The 20,179-nt window shown below is 45.9% G+C and overlaps 1 protein-coding gene and 1 long non-coding RNA gene across 2 annotated transcripts in view; one reads left to right on the top strand and one right to left on the bottom strand.

Moving 5' to 3' along the window:
* The window catches only part of LOC309636103, a 164,843-nt gene extending 159,938 nt beyond the window's left edge, over positions 1–4,905 (top strand). The window contains exon 4 of the long non-coding RNA XR_014249231.1: positions 4,821–4,905. This is a non-coding gene — a long non-coding RNA (uncharacterized lncRNA). The remainder of the gene's footprint in view (positions 1–4,820) is intronic.
* Positions 521–19,750, bottom strand: HIF1AN (hypoxia inducible factor 1 subunit alpha inhibitor). The gene is made up of 8 exons (XM_082408168.1): positions 19,535–19,750; positions 18,993–19,243; positions 16,218–16,366; positions 13,704–13,849; positions 12,798–12,904; positions 12,311–12,374; positions 11,974–12,084; positions 521–11,122 (listed from the first exon to the last, which is right to left on the bottom strand). Exons 1-8 carry the CDS (start codon positions 19,709–19,711, stop codon positions 11,078–11,080), a joined length of 1,050 nt encoding a protein of 349 aa, XP_082264294.1. The 5' UTR covers positions 19,712–19,750; the 3' UTR covers positions 521–11,077.
* Between the last annotated feature and the right edge of the window lie 429 nt (positions 19,751–20,179).

The following is a 20,179-nucleotide window of genomic DNA, read 5'->3' as shown; positions in this document are numbered from 1 at the left end:
ACAGAGGTGAGATAAACCAGGTATTAGGTACCAAAATGAAGAGTGGTGACTGTGGCAAATGGGAAGGACATGCCCAAAGTGGTGGCAGCTACTCAGCTCTGGCCAACTGCTGCCCTATGGGAAATGGGATCTTACTGTTGCCAGATCTTCTAATTTTCCAGAGAAGCCAAAAGCTTTTTTTATTTGATTTTTTTTGGCTGCGTTGGGTCTTCGTTGCTGCGTGAGGGCTTTCTCTAGTTGCGGCGAGCGGGGGCTTCTCTTCGTTTCGGTGCGCGGGCTTCTCATTGCGGTGACTTCTCTTGTTACGGAGCACGGGCTCTAGGCGCGCGGGCTTCAGTAGTTGTGGCACGCGGGCTCAGGAGTTGTGGCTCGCGGGCTCTAGAGCGCAGGCTCAGTAGTTGTGGCACACGGGCTTAGTTGCTCCGCGACATGTGGGATCTTCCCGGGCCAGGGCTTGAACCCGTGTCCCCTGCACTGGCAGGCCGATTCTTAACCACTGCACCACCAGGGAAGCCCCAAGCTTTTGTTTTTAAATTAAAGTTTATCATAAATGTTGCCAACCAATTTAAAAAAGTTTTAAAAACCATGTCTGTAGCTATGATTTGACCCACGGTGGCCATCTTAACTGCTGCCAGTGCCGGGAGAGCGACTGGTACCTAGAGAGGCTGAGTGACTGGGTCTGTGGTAATACTATGTGCAGAGTTTCCCTGGGACGTGTTTGATATCCATGAGGGATACTTTTGTGTGTAGAAATAACTATCCAGAAATTACTTTGGTTTTAAGAATTATATTCAGTTTTCGAAGTTATATATTCAAAATCCTAGTTCTTGTCTAAGCTGTTAAGTTCAGCTTACAAACCTTATTATTTTGTTTATAAAACAAAGGAGTAATGTGAGGTTAATATATTTTATTTCTTAAGTACTTCATTTATCTGACTAAAACAAACTTTCCCAAGTACTTAATTATTATATCGCCAATAGATTACGTTCATAAATACAGCAAATCTCAAATCATTTTAAATGTTCCAAAACAATATAGAGACTTGGTGAGATTTCGACTTAAAATTCAAGTCTAAATAAATTATTCAACACTCTTTAGTTGGTATTACAAGGTAAACCTATCAAACTAAAAGGCAAATTCTCCTCCATATGTTAAGGATTTAAAAACAAACTGCATAGATTCCCTTCGAGCAAATATAGTAGTGCTGCAGGTTCCATGTTCTTAAACATGCCTAACCTTCATTCTAAGTTCTCCAGAGTTAAAAGATGCTTACCTATCAAGGAAACAATTGATGCTGCACATACATTTTGGAGGTTGCCTTCTCAGATGGTTGAGATGGTAAAACAACCAGAAACACTGATTGGGCTACTGACTGGATTCTAAGAAGGGACTCATAAATTCCTATTTGTTGTCTCTGAAATCTCTATCATGGGGTCTCCATTACCTAAGAAGGTGGTCACCCAGCTCACATCCCTGAGTTTGATGCGCTTCAATACCCAACTGCATTTTCTCAGACATCTTGAACCCCACCTAGGCTGTCAGATACCTTGATTAGGTTGTGCATTTCCTTGACTCTGAAAACACTTAAAAAGTCTTTCCATCTTGAAGATTTCTGCTTTCTTTTTATATTCTTCCTTTCTGGGAGGACCACAACTCTGAGGTATTAAGATGACAGCTGGCTGAATGCAGGACTTCTCTCACAACTTTGATTTGTAGTCACAATTCCTAAGGTTCCCCTGGCAGGACTCTGATCTCATCCATAGCTCACTGTCCTGTCCTCCACTCCACACAACCCCTCGACTGGCTTTTCCCTCTAGCACTCGGCACCCACCTTCTTTCTTCAAACTCACCTCTCGACATCACGCGTTCTTCACTCACCCCCACACCAACTAGATGACCAAAGGACCCCTACTCCAGCTCCAACAAAGTAGAGTCCTGCCACCTTCTCCCATGATTCTTCCTCACTCACACTCACACTCCTTAGGACAACCGATCTCACCGTAGACAAGAAGGGAATTCCAATATTACTTGTTCACACCAAGGAGTGGACAACTGAGTCCCTTTTAAGCTGGGTAAACTAGCTGCTTCCTAAAGGGAAAAGAAATGAAAGAAAGGGAACTAATATTTATTGGGCACTTACTAGGGAGGCACTAGGCACTGAGATGTTTCACTTGAGCTGTCTCATTCATTCACAATAGCCACTCGAAGGGGCCTGTTAAGAAAGCAAAGTTCAGAGACTGTAAGTAATCTGACCATCTCAGCATTGGGAATGGTGAAAACAAGATTCAAACCTAATCCATGGGACTCCAAAACTTATGCCCTTTCTCAGCACACTGCTTTTCCTTCTTAAACCAAAACAAAATCCTGACCAAATATTGGCACAGTGAAAGACAGTGTTTTGGTGGGAAATGCTGCTTTACTGTTTCCTGCTGGAAATGTGGGAGGCTCTTATCTGTGAACTCCTGCAATTCTACGACCCATCCACTCTGGGAAAGCTCTCCTAAACCACCACCCAACAAGTATTATATAGCGCTCAATTTAGACAGCATTTTCACGTATGTTGTCCCATCAGCCCTGTAAGGGAGGCGGTGATAGTACTGACCACTTTTAAAGATGAGGGGACTGAAGCATGGAGATAAATGTGCCCAAAGTCACCCAGCCTGAAAAACGGACATCTAAGATTCACATAGGGGTTCATGGCCCCTGAACCTTGTGTCCTTTCCACTTAGACACACCATGTCCCCCCCAGACACCCTCCTGCCCTATTTCCTTCATTCTGGGGATCAGATGGTAACCCAGAGCCTAGGTCTCTGTTTCTGCTCCTTAAGACCCCATCCTAGCAAGACCACCTTTTTCCCCATATCTGCCTTTCAGACTTTCAGTCTCTTCCACAACCTGGTGATCTCTTCCATTTTGCTTCCCCACCCCAAGTCATCTCTTCTGTGATTCCACTTCAAGTGTCATTATCTTGAGAGTCAGAGTAGGATCAAAAAAGCCCAGCTCTCCAAGCACTAACTAGACACTGGGTCTTCATAATAAACCGTTTCCTGAGTGCCCATACTGAATTGAGTGTTTTAAAAATATCATCACAAACGCTCATAACAATATTGCAAGCCATGCGCTATTTTCCACCCCTCATAGCTGAAGTGGCGGAGGCACAGACTTAACCTAGGTTAACAGGTTATAGTTAGGAAGCAGCCAATAGGGATTCAAACCCAGGAGTCACATCCGATTCTCCATTCTTGTCAAATCATCACGTAAACCCTTGTAAGAACAATGATTATACTGACTGTAAAATGGGTGGGGTTTTGCTCACAGTCAAAAGCTCACTATTCAAAAACTTGGAGGGAAACTTCACAAGCCTGTGGCCCTGCTGCCTCTCGACTAGCGTGGTGGCCTCTGTGCCCATCTCCTTGTCTCCTGTGTCCCTGCCTGCTGTGCCTCCTTCACACCTGTTGTGCCACCAACTCACACTTCCAGTGCTTCTTATTCCCTTGGTGACAGCAGGTCTGAGGTCTTCTATTTTCACTGACAGTGTTTCAGGTATTTTTAATATTATAAAAAATAAATTTTAGATCATTCCTCAGCGACGGCAGCATAGTAGATTAGAGTCCTTGTGAGTTGGAGGTCACCGAGAAGGGGTAGGGAATGGTAACAGGAGCAAGAAATTTATGCTCCTATCTCTGCTCTGCTCACGACCTGACAACTAGACTTGCTCTGGGAGTAGACGCAGGACCTTTGTCAGAAAGCTACATGGAAGAGAAGTAAAGGCTTTAAAAGAGACAAGGCTGGGGCCATTAGAAGCCAATGACAATCGAGCCTCTGCTATGGAACAGTCACCCTGCTGAGCCTTTCTTTATATACCTTATTTCACGTAACCCTGACAAGGTAGATAATGTTATCCTCATACATATGAAGTTGAATTTCAGGTAGTTTGTCATTTGCCCAAGGTCACATAGGATGACAGATCTAGGATTCAAAGCCAAATATGCAAAGTCCTCATTTTCAACCACTACCCTATATTGCACCATACACTATACATTCAAGAGCTTGGATACAGAGATAAGAAGCAGAGCTTCCCTGAAGGGCAGGATTGACCTCAATGACCAAGTAAGTTTTAAGCAAACTGAATAAAACACAGCAACATTTTCTGGGGCCAGAAGGCTTCCAAGGCACAGAGCGAAAGAAACCAGAAGTGGAGAGGTGACTGCAAAGTGACTACAGAATGGCCTGAAGCCCAGAGACGGCTTGGCACCAGCTAGAGAGAGGTCTTCTTCATCCATGGGGCTGGAGACCAGGGTCAGACCCAAGAGGATATGAGTGGCTAGAGGGGCGCTGCAGAGAGGCGTGGCTCATAGTGGGGAGGAGGGGAGTGGCTGGGAGTGGGGGAAGAACCTAAGAGATCAGCGGGATATCAGTGTGGAAGAGGCTGAGAATTCCAGGCAGCCAGAGTACATCTCGGGCTGATGTCTAAGTAACTGGATCCAGCATCTCTTCCAAGTAGGGTGGCAGGGTGAAATTCCAGAGGCCAGAATGAAGTCTTTTGCGGAAGCAGTCAGGAAAAGGGTTACAACTGAGCAAGTCCAATCCATCTGCACTCCAGGACAAACCTGGGCTGACAATCAAAATGATTTTCAAATGTTTCTGTAGCTAACCAAAGGGTTTTCTTCTTTTGGGGGTCCACTGTCTGGCTCTTTCCTACGAGTGATTCTTAAAACCCTTAAACATGGAGGAACAGAGTGTTTCCTTTGGGACTGGAAGAGAGAAGCCAGAGAAGAAACATGCTTTTTACTCCTCCCCAACCCCTGGTTATCTTGCAGATATCACCTTAGACTATGTGACTTCTTGCAAGAAGCCTACTGTGAACACCAGAGCTTGTCAGGTGCTTCTCCTCTGCAGACCTGTAACACTGCCTGCTTGACGCCCCCGATGAACTGAGAGCACATGGGTAGAGACTAGCACTGGGCCTGAAACAAATGCTCCAGGGGCTCCACAGATGGTAGCTATTGAGACTCCAGTCTTATATTTTTCTGAATTCTCTTCAGAATGCCCCTCTGTCCTAAAATAATCTTAACACATATGAAACTTAAATACATGGAAGGGCATGCAATAAAACGGAAACAAGCGGGCCTGATTTGACTGCTGTGGTGTTTCATGGTATGAGGTTGGCAACAGCTTCTCCAGGTGTAACGGGAACTCACCCAGCTGCCCTCACCCCTCACACAGCGTAAGGAGACCTCACACCTGACAGCTTCTCACGCCGGCCCTGGGCCGATGAGAGCGGTAAAGTCTGGCTGACCAAGTAGAAGGCATCAGACTCTTCCCTGTTTCCCTCCCTCTAGGGTGGATTTAGATACCAAGGCTCTTCTGTCTGTCCCCATCTCAATATGAGTTTCTCCAGCATAATTTCCTTATTCTTCCTTATGCTCTTGAGAGGAAAGGAATCACTGAAATCAAGTTTCTGAATAAGTCACAAAATAAATATAACCACTACCACAGCCATTTATTAAGTGTTTGCCAGGCACTGTGGTAAAGCTTTACAAACATTGTTTTGATCAGTCCATCAGCCCTGAGGTAGATATTTTCAACACCCACCTTCCCCTATACACATATTATTATAGTTGAGGAAACTTGAGGCTCAGAAAGGTCAAGTCAATCAACAAGGTCAAGCCCAGCTGATAAGGAGCAAAGCTAGAAATCTGAACCAAATACATCTGACTCCCAAATCCATGTTTTTATACACTATACTAGATTGTTAGGTGGTTTCTCATTGGAAGTTAAAGGACACATGCTCCTTCCCAAAATATCACCTGAAGACTAGATTTCAGGTGGGGAAGAAGGCAAGGCCCAATTTTTTAAAAAATGTCTTTAATCAGCTACTGTACTAAACATCTGGAGGAGTGAAGTGACAGTCTGGGTATATAAGCTGACCACTGGGCCCCTGTCTCCTGCTACCCCAGCTTCCAGGGCCTTTCTCATCGAAGACCTCCACTCCTGACACATGACTACTCAATATGCTATTTCCCTTCCAGCAAACACTGAAACAAAGAAGTCAGCCAAATTTGGTGACTCAGAGCATCACCAAAGACACCTGAGAGAAATTAGCAGACATTCCCAAAACACCCACCATCCCTGAACTGCTGGACCCTAAGGCACACAGATGCATGTATGTGGGAGCACGAACTTCAGTTCTTCCCGCCAGGCTTGCCAGGCCCAGCTCCACTCCTGGGGAGTCTCCTGTTCAATCTCCCCTCACTGCTTCTCCACTGCCCATGATTCTCTAGGTTCCCTCCTCTCACCCATCTCCGGAGGCCTCACAAACCACAGACCCCTGGTCCTCAAGGTTGCCAGTGTCTGAGGCTTTGTCCCCCAGAAATGCACCAAAAGTGCTCAGCAGGGCTCCGCTGAAGATTCTAAGTCCTATGAAGATTAAACAGAACTGGCTGAAGACTAGCAGAAAGGGCTCCCAGAGTTGAGAAAAGCTAAACCAGGACGTACAGAAGTGACAAAGGAATGGCAAGAGAACAGAGCAGACACAGAACAAATGGACTAACCGTGGGTAAACGAATTATTGCAGATCAGAAAAGGAACATGAACGGATCCTACAGAAAGTCAATCCAAACACCTGCAGCCAGAGAGCTTCTGAGAAAGCAACTGTTTTAGAAAAAGGACATTGGTGAAGAGGCTGCTGAAGAGCCTAGGCAGGGAGAGTATAAGTAAGAGAAACTGGGGGCACTCTGGAAAAGGAAGCTGGAACATCTCTTTAGAGCAGGCAGTTTGAGAGGATACCAGAGAAGTAGGCAGGGACCGGGGGGCAAGAACTGGAGGTTCTGGAAAAAGGGAAGATGACATGGGCAGAAAGGCCAGGGCCTCTGGAAGCCCATGAGCACTTCTTAGGAGCATCCCAGTATCCACCCTGTTTGGGTAAAACTGGTCCCTGAGGGCCACTCTCTGCAGCCCTACTAAACCCTGCAATGGACTTTGAAGGGTAGACAAACCAGAGGTAGGAAAGTTACCAAGGGGAGAGACACAGCCCTATCCATGGGAAGTTCACATTCTGACGAGACAACCAACCACCACCATCACCCCTGCCTCCAATCCTTGAGGGAGCCACTGATCTAAGGAACCCACCAACATATAAGCCACAAAACTGAGAAACAAATAACAACTGGTGCAAATCCTGTCCACGATGTTTGAAGAGACAGAGAGATGAGAGATGAGGGGACACGGAGACCTGAGAAGATCCAAGTTGGGACTCTCCACACGTTAACACTCAGCCTGTTAGTTCATCTCATCACCTGCTCACACATCTGGGCAGGGGTCTCCGTGCCTTCCACATAACTACAGCTGCAATGACGTGAGGGGGGAGGGACAGAATCATCCTTGCTGGGAGCCTAGGATGAAGAGTCCTCCCTGGGGAGCCCAGGGCCTGGGAGGAGCCCGGAGGCTGAGGTTTGCTATCTACTGATCTTCCTCCTCTCTCAACAGTCTCTAACCTTGTCCTCATAGGGGGCACCACACATGGCTTCATAACCTCTGGGTGTTTCATGTGGTTTCCTCTCCAACTAAGCAGAGGCTCCTGGAGGATAAAAGAGCAGGTTTTCTCCACACCCTGCAGTGCAGGAATGTAACAAATACATGTCACAGGTGGGGTATCTGGAGTGTTGATTACAAAAACATTTTCCACAAACAGCATACACATGTCAAAACCATTCTATTTGCTATTCTTTGCCCTATCACTTGCATTTGACACCCTTTGTTGGCTCATGCCTCTAGATGTCTGTTCCTGTATCCACCTCAGCCTGGGGACTGGGCCCACCTAGACTTTGCTAAGAAAATACCAGCTCAGCTTATGGTGGGAACAGTGAAAGTGTATATGGCCCAAGAGTCTCTGCGGGGGCAGAAGGAGGGTCTCCTCATGTTGGGTTGGCCCACTGATAAGGATCCTTCCCCTGTCTCCTAACAGATTCAGATTAATGATCGCTCATTCCTAATTGTCAAATTTCTTTTCCTTCATCCTGTGTCTAATCACCAGTGACAGAAACCATTACGCAAATGAGAGCAGACGACTTCCCCCAACTGTTCGCGTTGGTAAAAACCTTGTAATTTAGAGCTCTGATTTGTAGGGGAAGCTGGTCTCCCCCAGGCATCCTGGGCATCTGCTCAACTGATGCCCAGAACAGCCCCTCCTCCACCCCCCAAACTTCAACCCCCCAACAAATATTTGACTTCACAAAAGAGTAGTTTCCTCTGTACCTGCTGGTGTAAAAATAGGATCTTGCAACATGGCTGACCCTCATACAGGCCCAAACACCCATCTTCCCCTCATGTCTGCCCTCACACTGCCAGCTAGGAGAGAGTAAGCAACAGAGCAGAAACGTCCTACTCTGCTACGAGTAGAATTTGAGCCTGAACAGCCCTAACCTAGGTACGTGAAGGGAAGAGCCTCAATCTCTTCATTGGGGGAAACGGAAGCAGCAGAACATGAATCAAAGTTCTTAGTGAATATCTAGATCTAGATCTTCAATTCTACAGATGCAGAAGCATGCTGGGAAAAGTTATGGGACCTATTCAAGGACACACAAGTAACCAGTGGGATCTAGAACTGTTTCCCTGTAACTTCTTCCAGAACTCTTAACTCATAATATGGCTTCCTGGCAGTTTTCCCAAGAAGTCTTTAGCTGGAGCCCAGAAGAGCTTTCACCCTGAGCTGTATCTTCTGTATCCTTTTGGGCTAAGCCTGTCTGTACTAGACACTGCCTGCTGCCGGTAGTCCAAAGGAGGTACAGTAGGAGAATCAATGTAGTTTAGTGGAAAAGAACAGCAGGGGGTTTGCAGCCAAACAGTACTAGGTTTGAATCCTGATTGCCACTAACTGCTTATTCTTGAACTGTAAAATGAGAATACCTACCTTGCACTAAAAGCACTAGGCACACATTAAGTGTCTAATAATCAGGGATCACTATTGGACATGAACCCAGAGACACTACCCAAGGATCAGGACCCAACCTGTGAAGGTCCCTCCCCCTCATGCAGACCTGGGTCGGCACAGCACCCAGAGAGGAGCAGCTGAGAGACCACGCCTCCCTGCTGCACATCACCCACACCTTTGAGGAATGAGCAAGGGATGCAGCAGAGCTGCTGAGAAGGAAAATAATGTGCTATATTTCAAAGTGTCTTTGTGGTCAATTTATCTTCTGTCTGCCTTGTTTTCTTTGCTGTGTTCCTCTTTCCCAAAAGAGATGGAGGGATGGAGATCACTGCAATCACATTTTCCAGCATTGGCTATATTTGAAAGAACTACACTTGAGAAGGTACCATGTTTGAACACCCACACTGCATCAGAGAACCCCAGAATGGGGTACTAAAAATAAACACCCCTCCCCAAAATACACACAAGTGCGCTCATGCACACACACACATATGCATCCTCTCAGTCCATCAGTGCACTGTAACTGTGAACTGAGCTCTGGGGGTGAGAGCCATAGCTCAGACACTGGAAGTAAACCTTTGGCAAAAAAAAAAAAAAAAGGAAAAAATGAACCCAGAGACTTCCAACTCCTTTTTCCTTCCAGAGAGAAGGGGCGTGGAGATGGGAGTGGAGGTGAGCAGACGCAGGGCCACCACACTGCCCAATCCCAGGGGCCCCACTTCCATTATACAGGTGTGAATGACGGCCCTTCGAGTTGTGCAGTGCACAGCTGCCCAGCTGTAAGCTGCAGCCCTGAGAGGGGTTCCAATGAAAAGCTATGAACAGAAAAGGAAATTCCTCTCCATGCTCCACCAGTTGCCCTGACTTCTGAGGGTGTTTGTGGAACATTACAGTGGGGTCTGGCAGAGGCGCTGGCTTTAAGAGGCAAGGCTACATTTTTGCCCTTGCCATGAGGTGGATGACATGTGGTGAGTTAGCTGCCTAGGCTTGACCCCATTTTGTCTCCTGAGCCAAGAAGCTCCGCAGACACAGAGGACGTGGCCTGGGCAGGGAGGGTCATCGGACCTGGAGGCTCTAGCCAGTCAGCCTCAGGCAGGTTGCAGCGAGGCCTGACCAACATCCAATGGCTAAAAATGAGTTTAAAAGCTTTAGACCAGGTCAGGCAGCACTGCCTTGGGGCTCCCGCTGTATGTCCCACTGGACAAGGTTAAGCAGTAGAAACTTGGTAAGCAGAGAGGCAGGCCAGTGTGGACACACATGCACGCACACAGGCACAAACATCCACACACACATCCACACAGAGGCTTGCACCCCTAGAACCTAGAGAAGCCATTGCTAGGATGACTCCCCTGGCACCCAGGACAGAGAACAAGAGCTGGTGCTGAAAGAAAGAAGCTGTATGTGTCTGTAGTTTGGAAGTTATGCACAATCCTTGGTTCCTGTGTCCCAAGGCTCTTTTCTGTGTATGGCTTGAGCTTGAAGGTTCAAGTTGGAACCCTGTCTAATTTGCTCTCCTAGGAAGCTATTTAGGCTCTCAAAGGCAACCCTCCCCACTCTCCCTCTCCCCACTGGAGTCTCAGTAGCCATTCCCAACAGCCTAGAGCCTCACTCTGTGAAAACTGGGAGGGGGCAGACTGACCTCATGGTTAGGACAGCTGTGGCCCTGTAGCCCAGATGCAGTGGGCGTCCAAGAACATCTCCCCTCTCTCAGGCTGAGGCACTGAGGTTGCAGGAGACAGAGCTGAGAGCCAGAGGTGGCATCCTGACCCAGAAGGAGGGAGCAAGGAACAAATACATACACGCGTGTGCAGGCATACACACGCACACACATCCCAAGGTTGACAGACTAACACACAGACATGAAGACAACCAGAAGCTGGGGACTCCACACACTGAATGCAGGACTTTAGGGGGCAGAGAGGGAAGGTGCTGGGGCACAGAGGCAAGGGTAAGAAGTCCCTCCGAATGGGAGTGGAGTGCCAACCACCCTGCCTTGCCCCGAACACCTGCCTCCAGGGCCATGGCAAGAGTCCAGTCCATTAAGTGCAGCGTGCAATACTAGCGTTTGGAGTCTCCTGTCCTCATCAATGAAGCGGTGTGGACGGGCTAGCAGTCACCTGGCAGGAGGCCTCGACTCCTGGCAGGCTAGTTGTATCGGCCCTTGATCATTGTGTTCAACAAGGGCCCCACCTGTGAAAAGACATGAGGAGCCAGTCAGAACTGCCTGTCCCCTAGCCCCGGAGCCAGATGAGGTGTGTCTGGAGACATCGATGTCCAGCCAAGGGCAAGGACAAGGCTTCCATTCAATCTTGTAAACCCTCTAACCAACTCTCTTCCTAGCGGTCAACCCAGTATTCTGGAGCACGGCCCTCTCCTCTGGGTCCATCTTGTATTACCTTCCCTCTCACAATACCCTACATTTGTAAGCAGAACCAAACTGACAGACAGAAGGTCAGAGGAGCTAATAATCCCAGACACCCCGAGTGTTTACGTGCATGTTTTGTAAATGTGACTTAAGAATCTTAAGTGACTCTATATCCTGAAAAGATCATTTGTAATCAGGCTGGTGCGATCTCCCAAGCCCACAGGTGCTCTGAATGCTGAGGCTATCCACAGGACAGAGGTAAGAGCATTACAGATACAAACCTCCCCCATTTACCCAATGGGCCACTGGCACACCTGCGTGGGAAGCAGGTCTCAACATTACCTAGAGCAGTCTTGGCACAGCTGGGAGCGTGTGAGTAGATGCTTTACTGCTCGCTTCCCATTCCAAAAGAATCCCCTCGGGGGTCCCCAGCTGGCACACAAGCCCCATGCGGAACATTACTACTAGCATGGAACAGATTATAATTGATCCGCCAGTCAAGCCCAGCTCTCATCAGAAAACAAGGATTTTCTGAACATACCCATAACCTCTATGAAGAAACAGGACAACAGATACTGAAACAGAAGAGCTACACAGACTGTGACACCAATCCTGACTTTCCCTGGTCACTCTGCCCACTGAGTCACAGGAGTGCCACCTTGGGGCAGCCACATACCTCTTGTGGGTTCCCCAAGGCCTCTCCAAGCATCTTCTCAATGTTTCTCATTATGGCCACTTTCTGATGGGCTTTGAGAGGATATTCAATTCTCTTAGGGGTGGGGGCCCCCTGCAAAGGAAGCAGCAGCTCAGGAAATGTCTTTAGCAGGCTTCAGTGTCACCCATTGTTCCTAGCACCAACCTCCCTTAAGAAACCCAGTTCAACCCCACCCTCTCCAGCTCCCCCAAAGACCTGGGAATCACTTCCAGAGATAGCCAACCTCCCCACCCTGCCCCTAAATAATTTATTACACCTACCTCACCCCACTCCCATCTACGAAAAAAACCATATTCACCTTATACCAGAAGTTCACAGTGATGGTAATCCCCCCATTTAGTAATGACTCTATGTGATGCCACCTGCAAGAAAATAAACAGGCTCCTGTTTGCCACCAATACTTTTCAGAGGGAGGGATCCTCTGAAACTAGGTAGAATCCTGCTAAGGGATATAATGAAGACAGTACCTTCACACTCATCCTATCAAACACACTCTGGGGCTAGAGGCAGTGGTGTTCAGCCTTCAAATACCAAAGAGTCAAGAACAGTTTCTCTAGCCTCAAGCCTCTGGGATCTCTTTGGACTTGAGGAACTGTCATCTTGTCTAGAAACAGTACTGTCATTTCCCCCATGTTCAGTATGCTCATCATCTGGATATGCCAACCTTCCTGTATATCACATAAGTCCAATCCTGCCACGACTCAAAAGAAGAGACATGGATAAGGTTTTCCAGGGAATGGGAAAGAACGCTCCCTAAAAGCCCCCAGTCCTAGCCCCATCCTCACCAGTACATTGGGATGTAAAGAACATCACCAGGGCCAACCACTGTTTCGTAACCAACCACGTTCTGGAAATTGGGGAACCTCTCGTAGTCAGGATTGTCAAAGTCCACCTGAGAGGTTCAAGAGAAAAAAAAAAAATCAGTCAATCACCAAATTTTTATCAGTAACTTTGGTAGTCAAGAAAGATGCCTTAAAAAAGTCTTTAGAATTTATATCCAGCAGAAGACACAACACACATTAAACATACACAAACTCTCTCAGAGAACGACCTAAGAAGATGGGCATTGCTGAATGTTAAATGATAAAGAATACTAAGCCTCAGTGCTCCTGAGGTCAGAAGCCAATCATCACAGTTTAAAGGTCAGAAAACATACTCATGGCCTGCAGATCTGAGGAATTAGGACTCATTCTTCACCCAAACCTTCAGAAACTTTTCCCCCAATACATATTCTAACCAGCAAAGATTTCTACACGAGGTAGCTAAGCGGTTTTCTCCTCAAGAAAGGAGAGGCGCTCTCTGGTTGGCCACAAAGTCAACCACACACCTCACTGAGATCCAGAAAAGACATTAAGTGACATATCTCAATTCTATTCACCCTTCTCTTTATCAAAAAGAAGTAGCATCCATGACAAAAGTAAACAATTATTAAATCCAATGGAGACATACACATTTTGTTCCAAGAACTTATAATTCAATCAAACAGAATAACCAGAGTCCACCAGCATCAGTGATGGGGTCTGCCTTAAACATCTGGGGACCACCACAGGGACCTGGAATATATAAACTACATTGTGAAATTGTCCTCTGAGTTTGTCCAAACCTGGCATACCTCCACAGAGAAGGGGAAAGACATGCCAGCCTTGGATCTCAAAGGAGTTCTACACCCTCCTCAGACCACACGAGCTCACCTGGCTCTGTCTGTCACATGGATGATGAACAGGATATGGGTAGAGGCACTCAAACTGATCCGGAGGGAACAAAATGCATCGCTTGTAGCCTTTTATCTGAGCAAAGAAGTTCTGTTGCTCATCATAGTGAGCAGGTGTCACATTTCCTGTAGGAAGACAGACATTTTCTTATTCAGAGCAGTAACTCTATTGCACAGGATGGAAGATAGGCCCCAGTGCTGGAGAGAAACCCAGTTTGCCCTCTCAGCAAAGGGTTCCAAATCAAAATTTCAGGCAAAATCAGGGAGACTGTAATTACAACTCTCAGCCAATTAGGTGCTACACTTTTAATGGGTGATAAGTCTAGTAGCAAACATCACTGGCTAAGAGTTCACCATCAATTAGCAAAGTAGACTTTCTTAAATGATGACTGCTGCCCTTACTGGAAGCAACTGCACATCAAAGTGATACAAGTATGGCAAAATAATATAGTCTGTACAGGTACGCCCCGCTTTTCAAAAGTTCGCTTTACGTCACTTTGCGTTTACAAAAGACCTACATTTGTACCTGTTTTTGCTAACCAAAAGAAATCCAAAGAATTTGGATTGGAAATTGGAAATTTGGAAACCAAAGAATCCTTTTCATTTTTATGAAAAAAAAAAAAAAAAAGCAAAAATATCATTCAGTGTTTGTTTGGCAGCGAGCCATCATAGAGGCAGCAAGCGCAAGCAGTGAGAGTGGCACTGCCAATCTCCTCCCCTGGAAACTACACTCAGCATCTCAGCATCAAGCCAGCATCTCAGTATCAAGCCACCATAGCTCTGAACTGTGTCTGTGAGCATCTGTGTTTTATCTCGATTTACTTTGTGCATCCATTAGCAAGATGTGTCCTAAAGTAATTGCTTCTTTGTTTTACATCATCTCGGCTTATAGAAGGTTTCACAGGAATGCTCTTTTAGACAGCTGAGGGGAACCTGTACTTGTACTCTTCTTGACTATGGCACGAATTCAAGGGCAGCAAAAAAACGAGAGTTAGAAACAACTGAAATGACTGGTATCAGCAATGCATGCATGATCTTCTTTGATGGAGTTAATCAGTCATTTTAAGTTGTACGAATATGTACTTGCTTTGGGTAGCTCTTTTGGAGCTCAAAGATTCTCAACCTCTGCTCCCACTTCATCACACCTGTGGGATTGCAACACTTCTTTAGATCAACACTGGAGCTGCTGATTCTCATCGAGGGAAGCATATCAGATTCCTGAAGAGAGCTGTATACTTTGAATAAGGCAAATTATTTAAAATGCCATCCTGAATTAGTTCTGCCCTAGCGTATGTATGCTCCATCTACTCTTTGTAAGTGGGGCTGCATCTGATGTTTATCCTTTGCACAATCTTTGAGAGATCAAGGGACTTCTGCAGGGAATGGAGTTTAGAAAACATTCCCCAGGTCTGCCTGGGTGGGCCAAGACAGCTGCTTTCCTAAGTGCAGAGATCCATATGCATCCTCAAAGGAGACCTGCTCTTTCATCTCTACCTGAGGGATCTGTTTCCCTGCTCTCTACACCACAGGATAGGAAGGCAACATAAAAATTCAGAGTCAAGTAAACAAGAACTGTCTCCTGGCAGGTCAACCAAGAGTTGGTTTCAAAGGGTCAGGTTAAGGGTCAATTCATAAGTTGCACTGTTGGAAACTTTTATTAACACTGGCAGCAAAGGACCCAAATCTGAAGAAAGGACAATCAAAGGGGAAGAAGAGACTTCAGAGCCTAGTGGTGAATGACAATAGGTAATTACTCTGCTTCCTTGTTCAACCCAATTTACTCACCATTTACTAAGTACCTACTATGGGCCTGGCACTGAGCAAGTGACAGAAAATAAAAATAAGAATAAGACAATGAACCTGGCTGGTAAGTAGCTCTCTTTCTCCTGATTGGAGTTTAAAGGTTCCTCTTTTTATTTAAAAAAAAAAAAAGTATTCATGTATTTGCTTATGTACGTGTAAAATCCACTAGCAGGATACACAAGCAACTAATAACATATGGTGCCTCCAGGGAGGGAAGAAAACTGAGAGGCTGGGAAATAGAAATGGAAGAGAGATTTATCACTACATACCTATTTACACCTTTTGAATTTAACCCCATTAATGTATTATCTGTTCAAACGATAAGGTTCAATTTACATTGGAAAAATGTTTCCCTCTTCTACTGGGATAAAAATCTTCTGAATATAGACAGATCCAATAGAGAACAACAGAATTTTAGAGATCCCTAATATCTGAATATATATACTCACACAGCAGCTGAGGAAGGGAACAGGGAACTTTCTTTTTAGAGTACCTCACATAACATATGTTACCTCGTTTAATCTTCATAGTTAATTATAAGATATTACTGTGTTCATTTTACAAATTAGGAGACTGAGACAAGAAAGTTACGTGACTTGTTGACAGTCATGGAGCGAATAAGTGGTGGGGAAAGGTTCAGAAATCACTTCATATGACCCCAAGCCATGCTGCTTTCTGAAAGATTTCTTACCTTCCATGCCAATAAGCAGCAGGTTAGAGGTCAGCTGCCCCCAGCCACGCTTTCCCTGTTGCTTATTAATCCAGTTCCAGTTAAAACCCAAGAAGTCCATGACAATCTTCCTGCCCACAGTGTCATTGAGTGTTTGCTGCAGATACAACCTATGTTCCCCAAGAAGAAAATCCCATTAGTGCATGTACACACTGTCCCTGGCATGGCCTCTCATACCTGGAAATCCAAACCCAAGCCCATACCAACATCTCCCACAAAGAACAGCTGCAGTCATGGGACTCTCACAGAACTGAATCCTTACCTATCCTTCTCTGAGCTCTGTTCAACACCAAATTTTATATTTTAGAGAAGTGATTCTTAACTTTTTCTGGGTCACAGTATGAATCCTTTAAGAATCCAAGGAAGAAAAAAAAAGAATCCAAGCAAGGTTCCCCATAAAAATGTACACATTGAACTTTAATATAATTTCATAGATTTCCTCGAAGCCTACCCACAGACCCTAGAATGATGACTCAGCCTTGTTCCAGAAACTCTCGGGGCGCGAGACATCCCCTTTGGCCCTTGATGGCCATTTTGGCAGCTCGTATTATTGTTCACCAAGAACTAGTTCCCTCCCTGTGAGAGTTATTCTTCCTCACCTCCTTGAAGCAAGGCTTGCTTATATAACTTGCTTTGGCCAATGAGATGTCCACAAAAATGACTGGTGCTGCTTCCAAACTGTAATTTTAAGAACCAGTACACACTACCACATCACTCTCCCTCTGCCACAGCAACTGCAAAGTATCCAATGGCAACTGCTAGAGCAATCTGTGTCCCAAAGAGCAAAAGATGATGTAAGTAGAGTCTCCAGGTGACCTGAGATGGACATGTAGCATGAGTGAAAAATAAACCTTTGTTGCTTCAAGTCGCTGAGCCCTGGACTGAAGCCTAGTTTATCTTAACTGATTCAGCCACCTATCTGTAGCAGCCATCTATAGCTGAAGAAAAATACCTCACTAAGGTTTCCGCAGACCCAGGGCCCCTAACATGCCTGAGGAAGGTAAGAAGTTACTTAATAGATATGAAAAGCCAAACACACTTGATCAAGCCCCAAAAGAAACATTATTTAGGGGGCAAATGTGAAGAAAAAGAAGTAATGGTCCTGAGAGCATTACTTCAAAAGCTCAAAGGTATCCCAGTGCCTGGAATCACAATGTTTGAGGCAACATTAATTAAAAATCTTGATAAGTTGGAAACAGCTACCTGTTTGGGGACATGGAACCCTCAAGACTCGAATGCAACCTTGGAACGTTCCCCACAGATTATGATGTACATATATTCATACAAATATTTCTCAAGTAACTCTGAAAGAGTCAGGAACACTCCCCAAACAGGAATCTAAGCAATTCCTGTGAAACCTTAACAGTAAATCCTCAAAATAGCTCAAAGAGGATCCTAACACCCTTCACCCCAGAATCATAACAAGCTGTACAATTATACAATAGAGGTGGTTGGTGCTAAAGTCAGCTGATAGGGCAAATCTTGCAAATAGTAAAAAATTTTCCTTAAATCACCCATAAAGTACAGACTACACTCATGGTTCAGACTTAGGCAGAATGCTCTCGCTACAGGAAGCAAGAAACTTAAAGTGACTGAGGAACCAGAGAACTCATGTGTCTTATCTCATGCTCATTCCAGTGCATATGTTCAATCAATAGCTTTACACTCCACCAGCATCATTTAAATCAATCTCTCTTCTCAACATTGGGTGTATGTGTGTGTGTGCGCATGCACTGTGGTAAATTTGAGGACATTAATGCATGAGATGATTCAACTGAACCAGTCTCTATAAGACATAAAGAACAAATCAACCATAGTTCAGATTGTGAAAACTCTTCCGGTCAAAGTTCCATCATTATGACAACAGCTAAGAGTCAGGAAGCCAAAAAAAAAATAAAAATGTTTCAAATCCTTTCACTCTGCCACATACTGCTAACAGAGTCAGGAAGAGAACTGAGGCTGGAGAGTGAAGAAAAACCCAGGATTGGACACCAAATGTGAGACGGAGATAGTCATTCACCATCAAGTACTCAGTGACAGCAATTCCCCAGAGGCAACGTTATTTTGTGGGACTGAATGTTGTCTGGGACCTACATAAGAGGCTGCCCTCATAAAGAGAGATAAAGGTAGAGAGAAAGAGTCATTCCCGTGTGTGTATATGTCTTGTGCTTGCTATCATCAATACAACGCAACACATCCATATTCTCCCCACCCTCACCTATACAACTTTTCAGCCTGCATTGCCCCCATTCAAATATTTTAGGACAAAGATTGCAAACCCGTAATCTCAGGAAATCTACTGACAGATATTTTAAATTGGTCTCTTGCAGCATTTCAAAAAATATGAATTAGCTGCCCACATTTAAAAGTCAAAAAGATTTTAAATAAAAATACTGATTTATGGTTTCTCTTGAAAAAAATCAGACTATCTGGCAACCCTGGGACTGCACTCCAAAATGGAAACAAGAGTCAAGTAATGACTTCGCACTTTGAATAAGGCATATGCCTTCAGCTTCATCATAGCTTTCACCCAAACAACTTCACTCACTTCATTCACCTACCTGACTCTGCTAGGCAAGTGTGACTCTCACTTTATGAAGACAAAAAACTTGAGAATCACAGTTCAAGTCTAGTCATTCCATCATCCCTCACGCTAGAAAACTCATCCTCAGATAAGTAAAGGAAAAGAAAATAGATGCCCTAGATCCAATGGAAAACCACGACCTGGGAATTTACCTCTCTTCACCTCCTCGCTCCTGTATATCCTGCAGTTTCTCAACAAACTCATGAAATTTCATTTCTTCCCTATTGGACCTCGGCTTAAAGTTCTGGAAATTAGCCATCTTTTTCTCATCATAGTACAAGAACTTGTGGGTGCTGGCACTGTACACAGAGAAGTCTCCGTTGCCAATATTTTCTTGCAGGTATTCAAGGTCCCATTTTAGGGCAGGATACACAAGATTTGTGTCGGTCAGCACCACAGGCTCCTAAGTGGAAAAAACAAATGAAGTCGTCCCAAGGAGCTAGTGGGTTCTTGTCCCCAAATTCCAATACTTCCCAACTTCAAAATTACTTCTCCTGTTAACCAGCACGAACCCCGCAAGTCCCATTTTTCCTCGCTTCCCTCTCCATCTCCCCTTAGGCCCTAGTCCACAACCCGGCCTAGTCCACAACCCCTCCCTCCCATCACCACTTGCCTTTGACCTCTCCTCCCAACCTAGTCCCTTCCCCCATTCCCCCACCCCCCACCCCCTCTTCGACGCGGCCCCGCCCCCTACCTCATTCTCGATAAGCTCCTCCGCCCGGGGGTCGCTCTGACTCAGACGCGGGATGGGCCGGGTCGGGAAGGTATAACTGCGCAGCTGGGACTCATCCCAGGCGGGGCCGGGGGCTTCAGCCTCTTCCCGGGGTTCTCCAGAGCCCGAGGCCGCAGCCTCCGCCGCAGTCGCCGCCATCTCCGCCGCTAGGGACGGCCCCACCGGAAGCGGAAGCCTCGCCTATTCCGGGGAAAACACAACGGAAACCATAGAGCTAGGCTGCGAGAGAGAGCGTTCCAGACACTAAGAACGCGGGGCCGAGCCCTGGGCGAGCGCCTCCTAATGGTAACCTATAGCTCTACACCCTACGCTCCGCCCCCCAAGACCCGGGACTAGACGTTAGTCCCACTGAATAGGGGTGATCATCGGGTTAACCAATTCACAAATTATTGCTGCCTCAGTGTGCCCAGGCCTACACAACAGGCAAAGAAGGAGGCAAGTTTAGTGGGGCATTAAATTTTACACTGACGGATGGGGAGAGACGCAAACTTGACCCACCTAAGGAAGTCAGAAGGAAAAGCAACTGTCCAATAGATAGATGTTGGGTAAAGGTTGCTCCGAAAGCCTCGGCAAAAGATATATGGCAACTTGAATTCTTTCGAAATC

Source organism: Balaenoptera borealis, assembly GCF_965194805.1.
Source record: "Balaenoptera borealis genome assembly, chromosome: 10".
Lineage (NCBI taxonomy): Eukaryota > Metazoa > Chordata > Mammalia > Artiodactyla > Balaenopteridae > Balaenoptera > Balaenoptera borealis.
The sequence above is the reverse complement of the archived record's forward strand: the minus strand, read 5'-3'. Positions and strand labels throughout refer to the sequence as shown.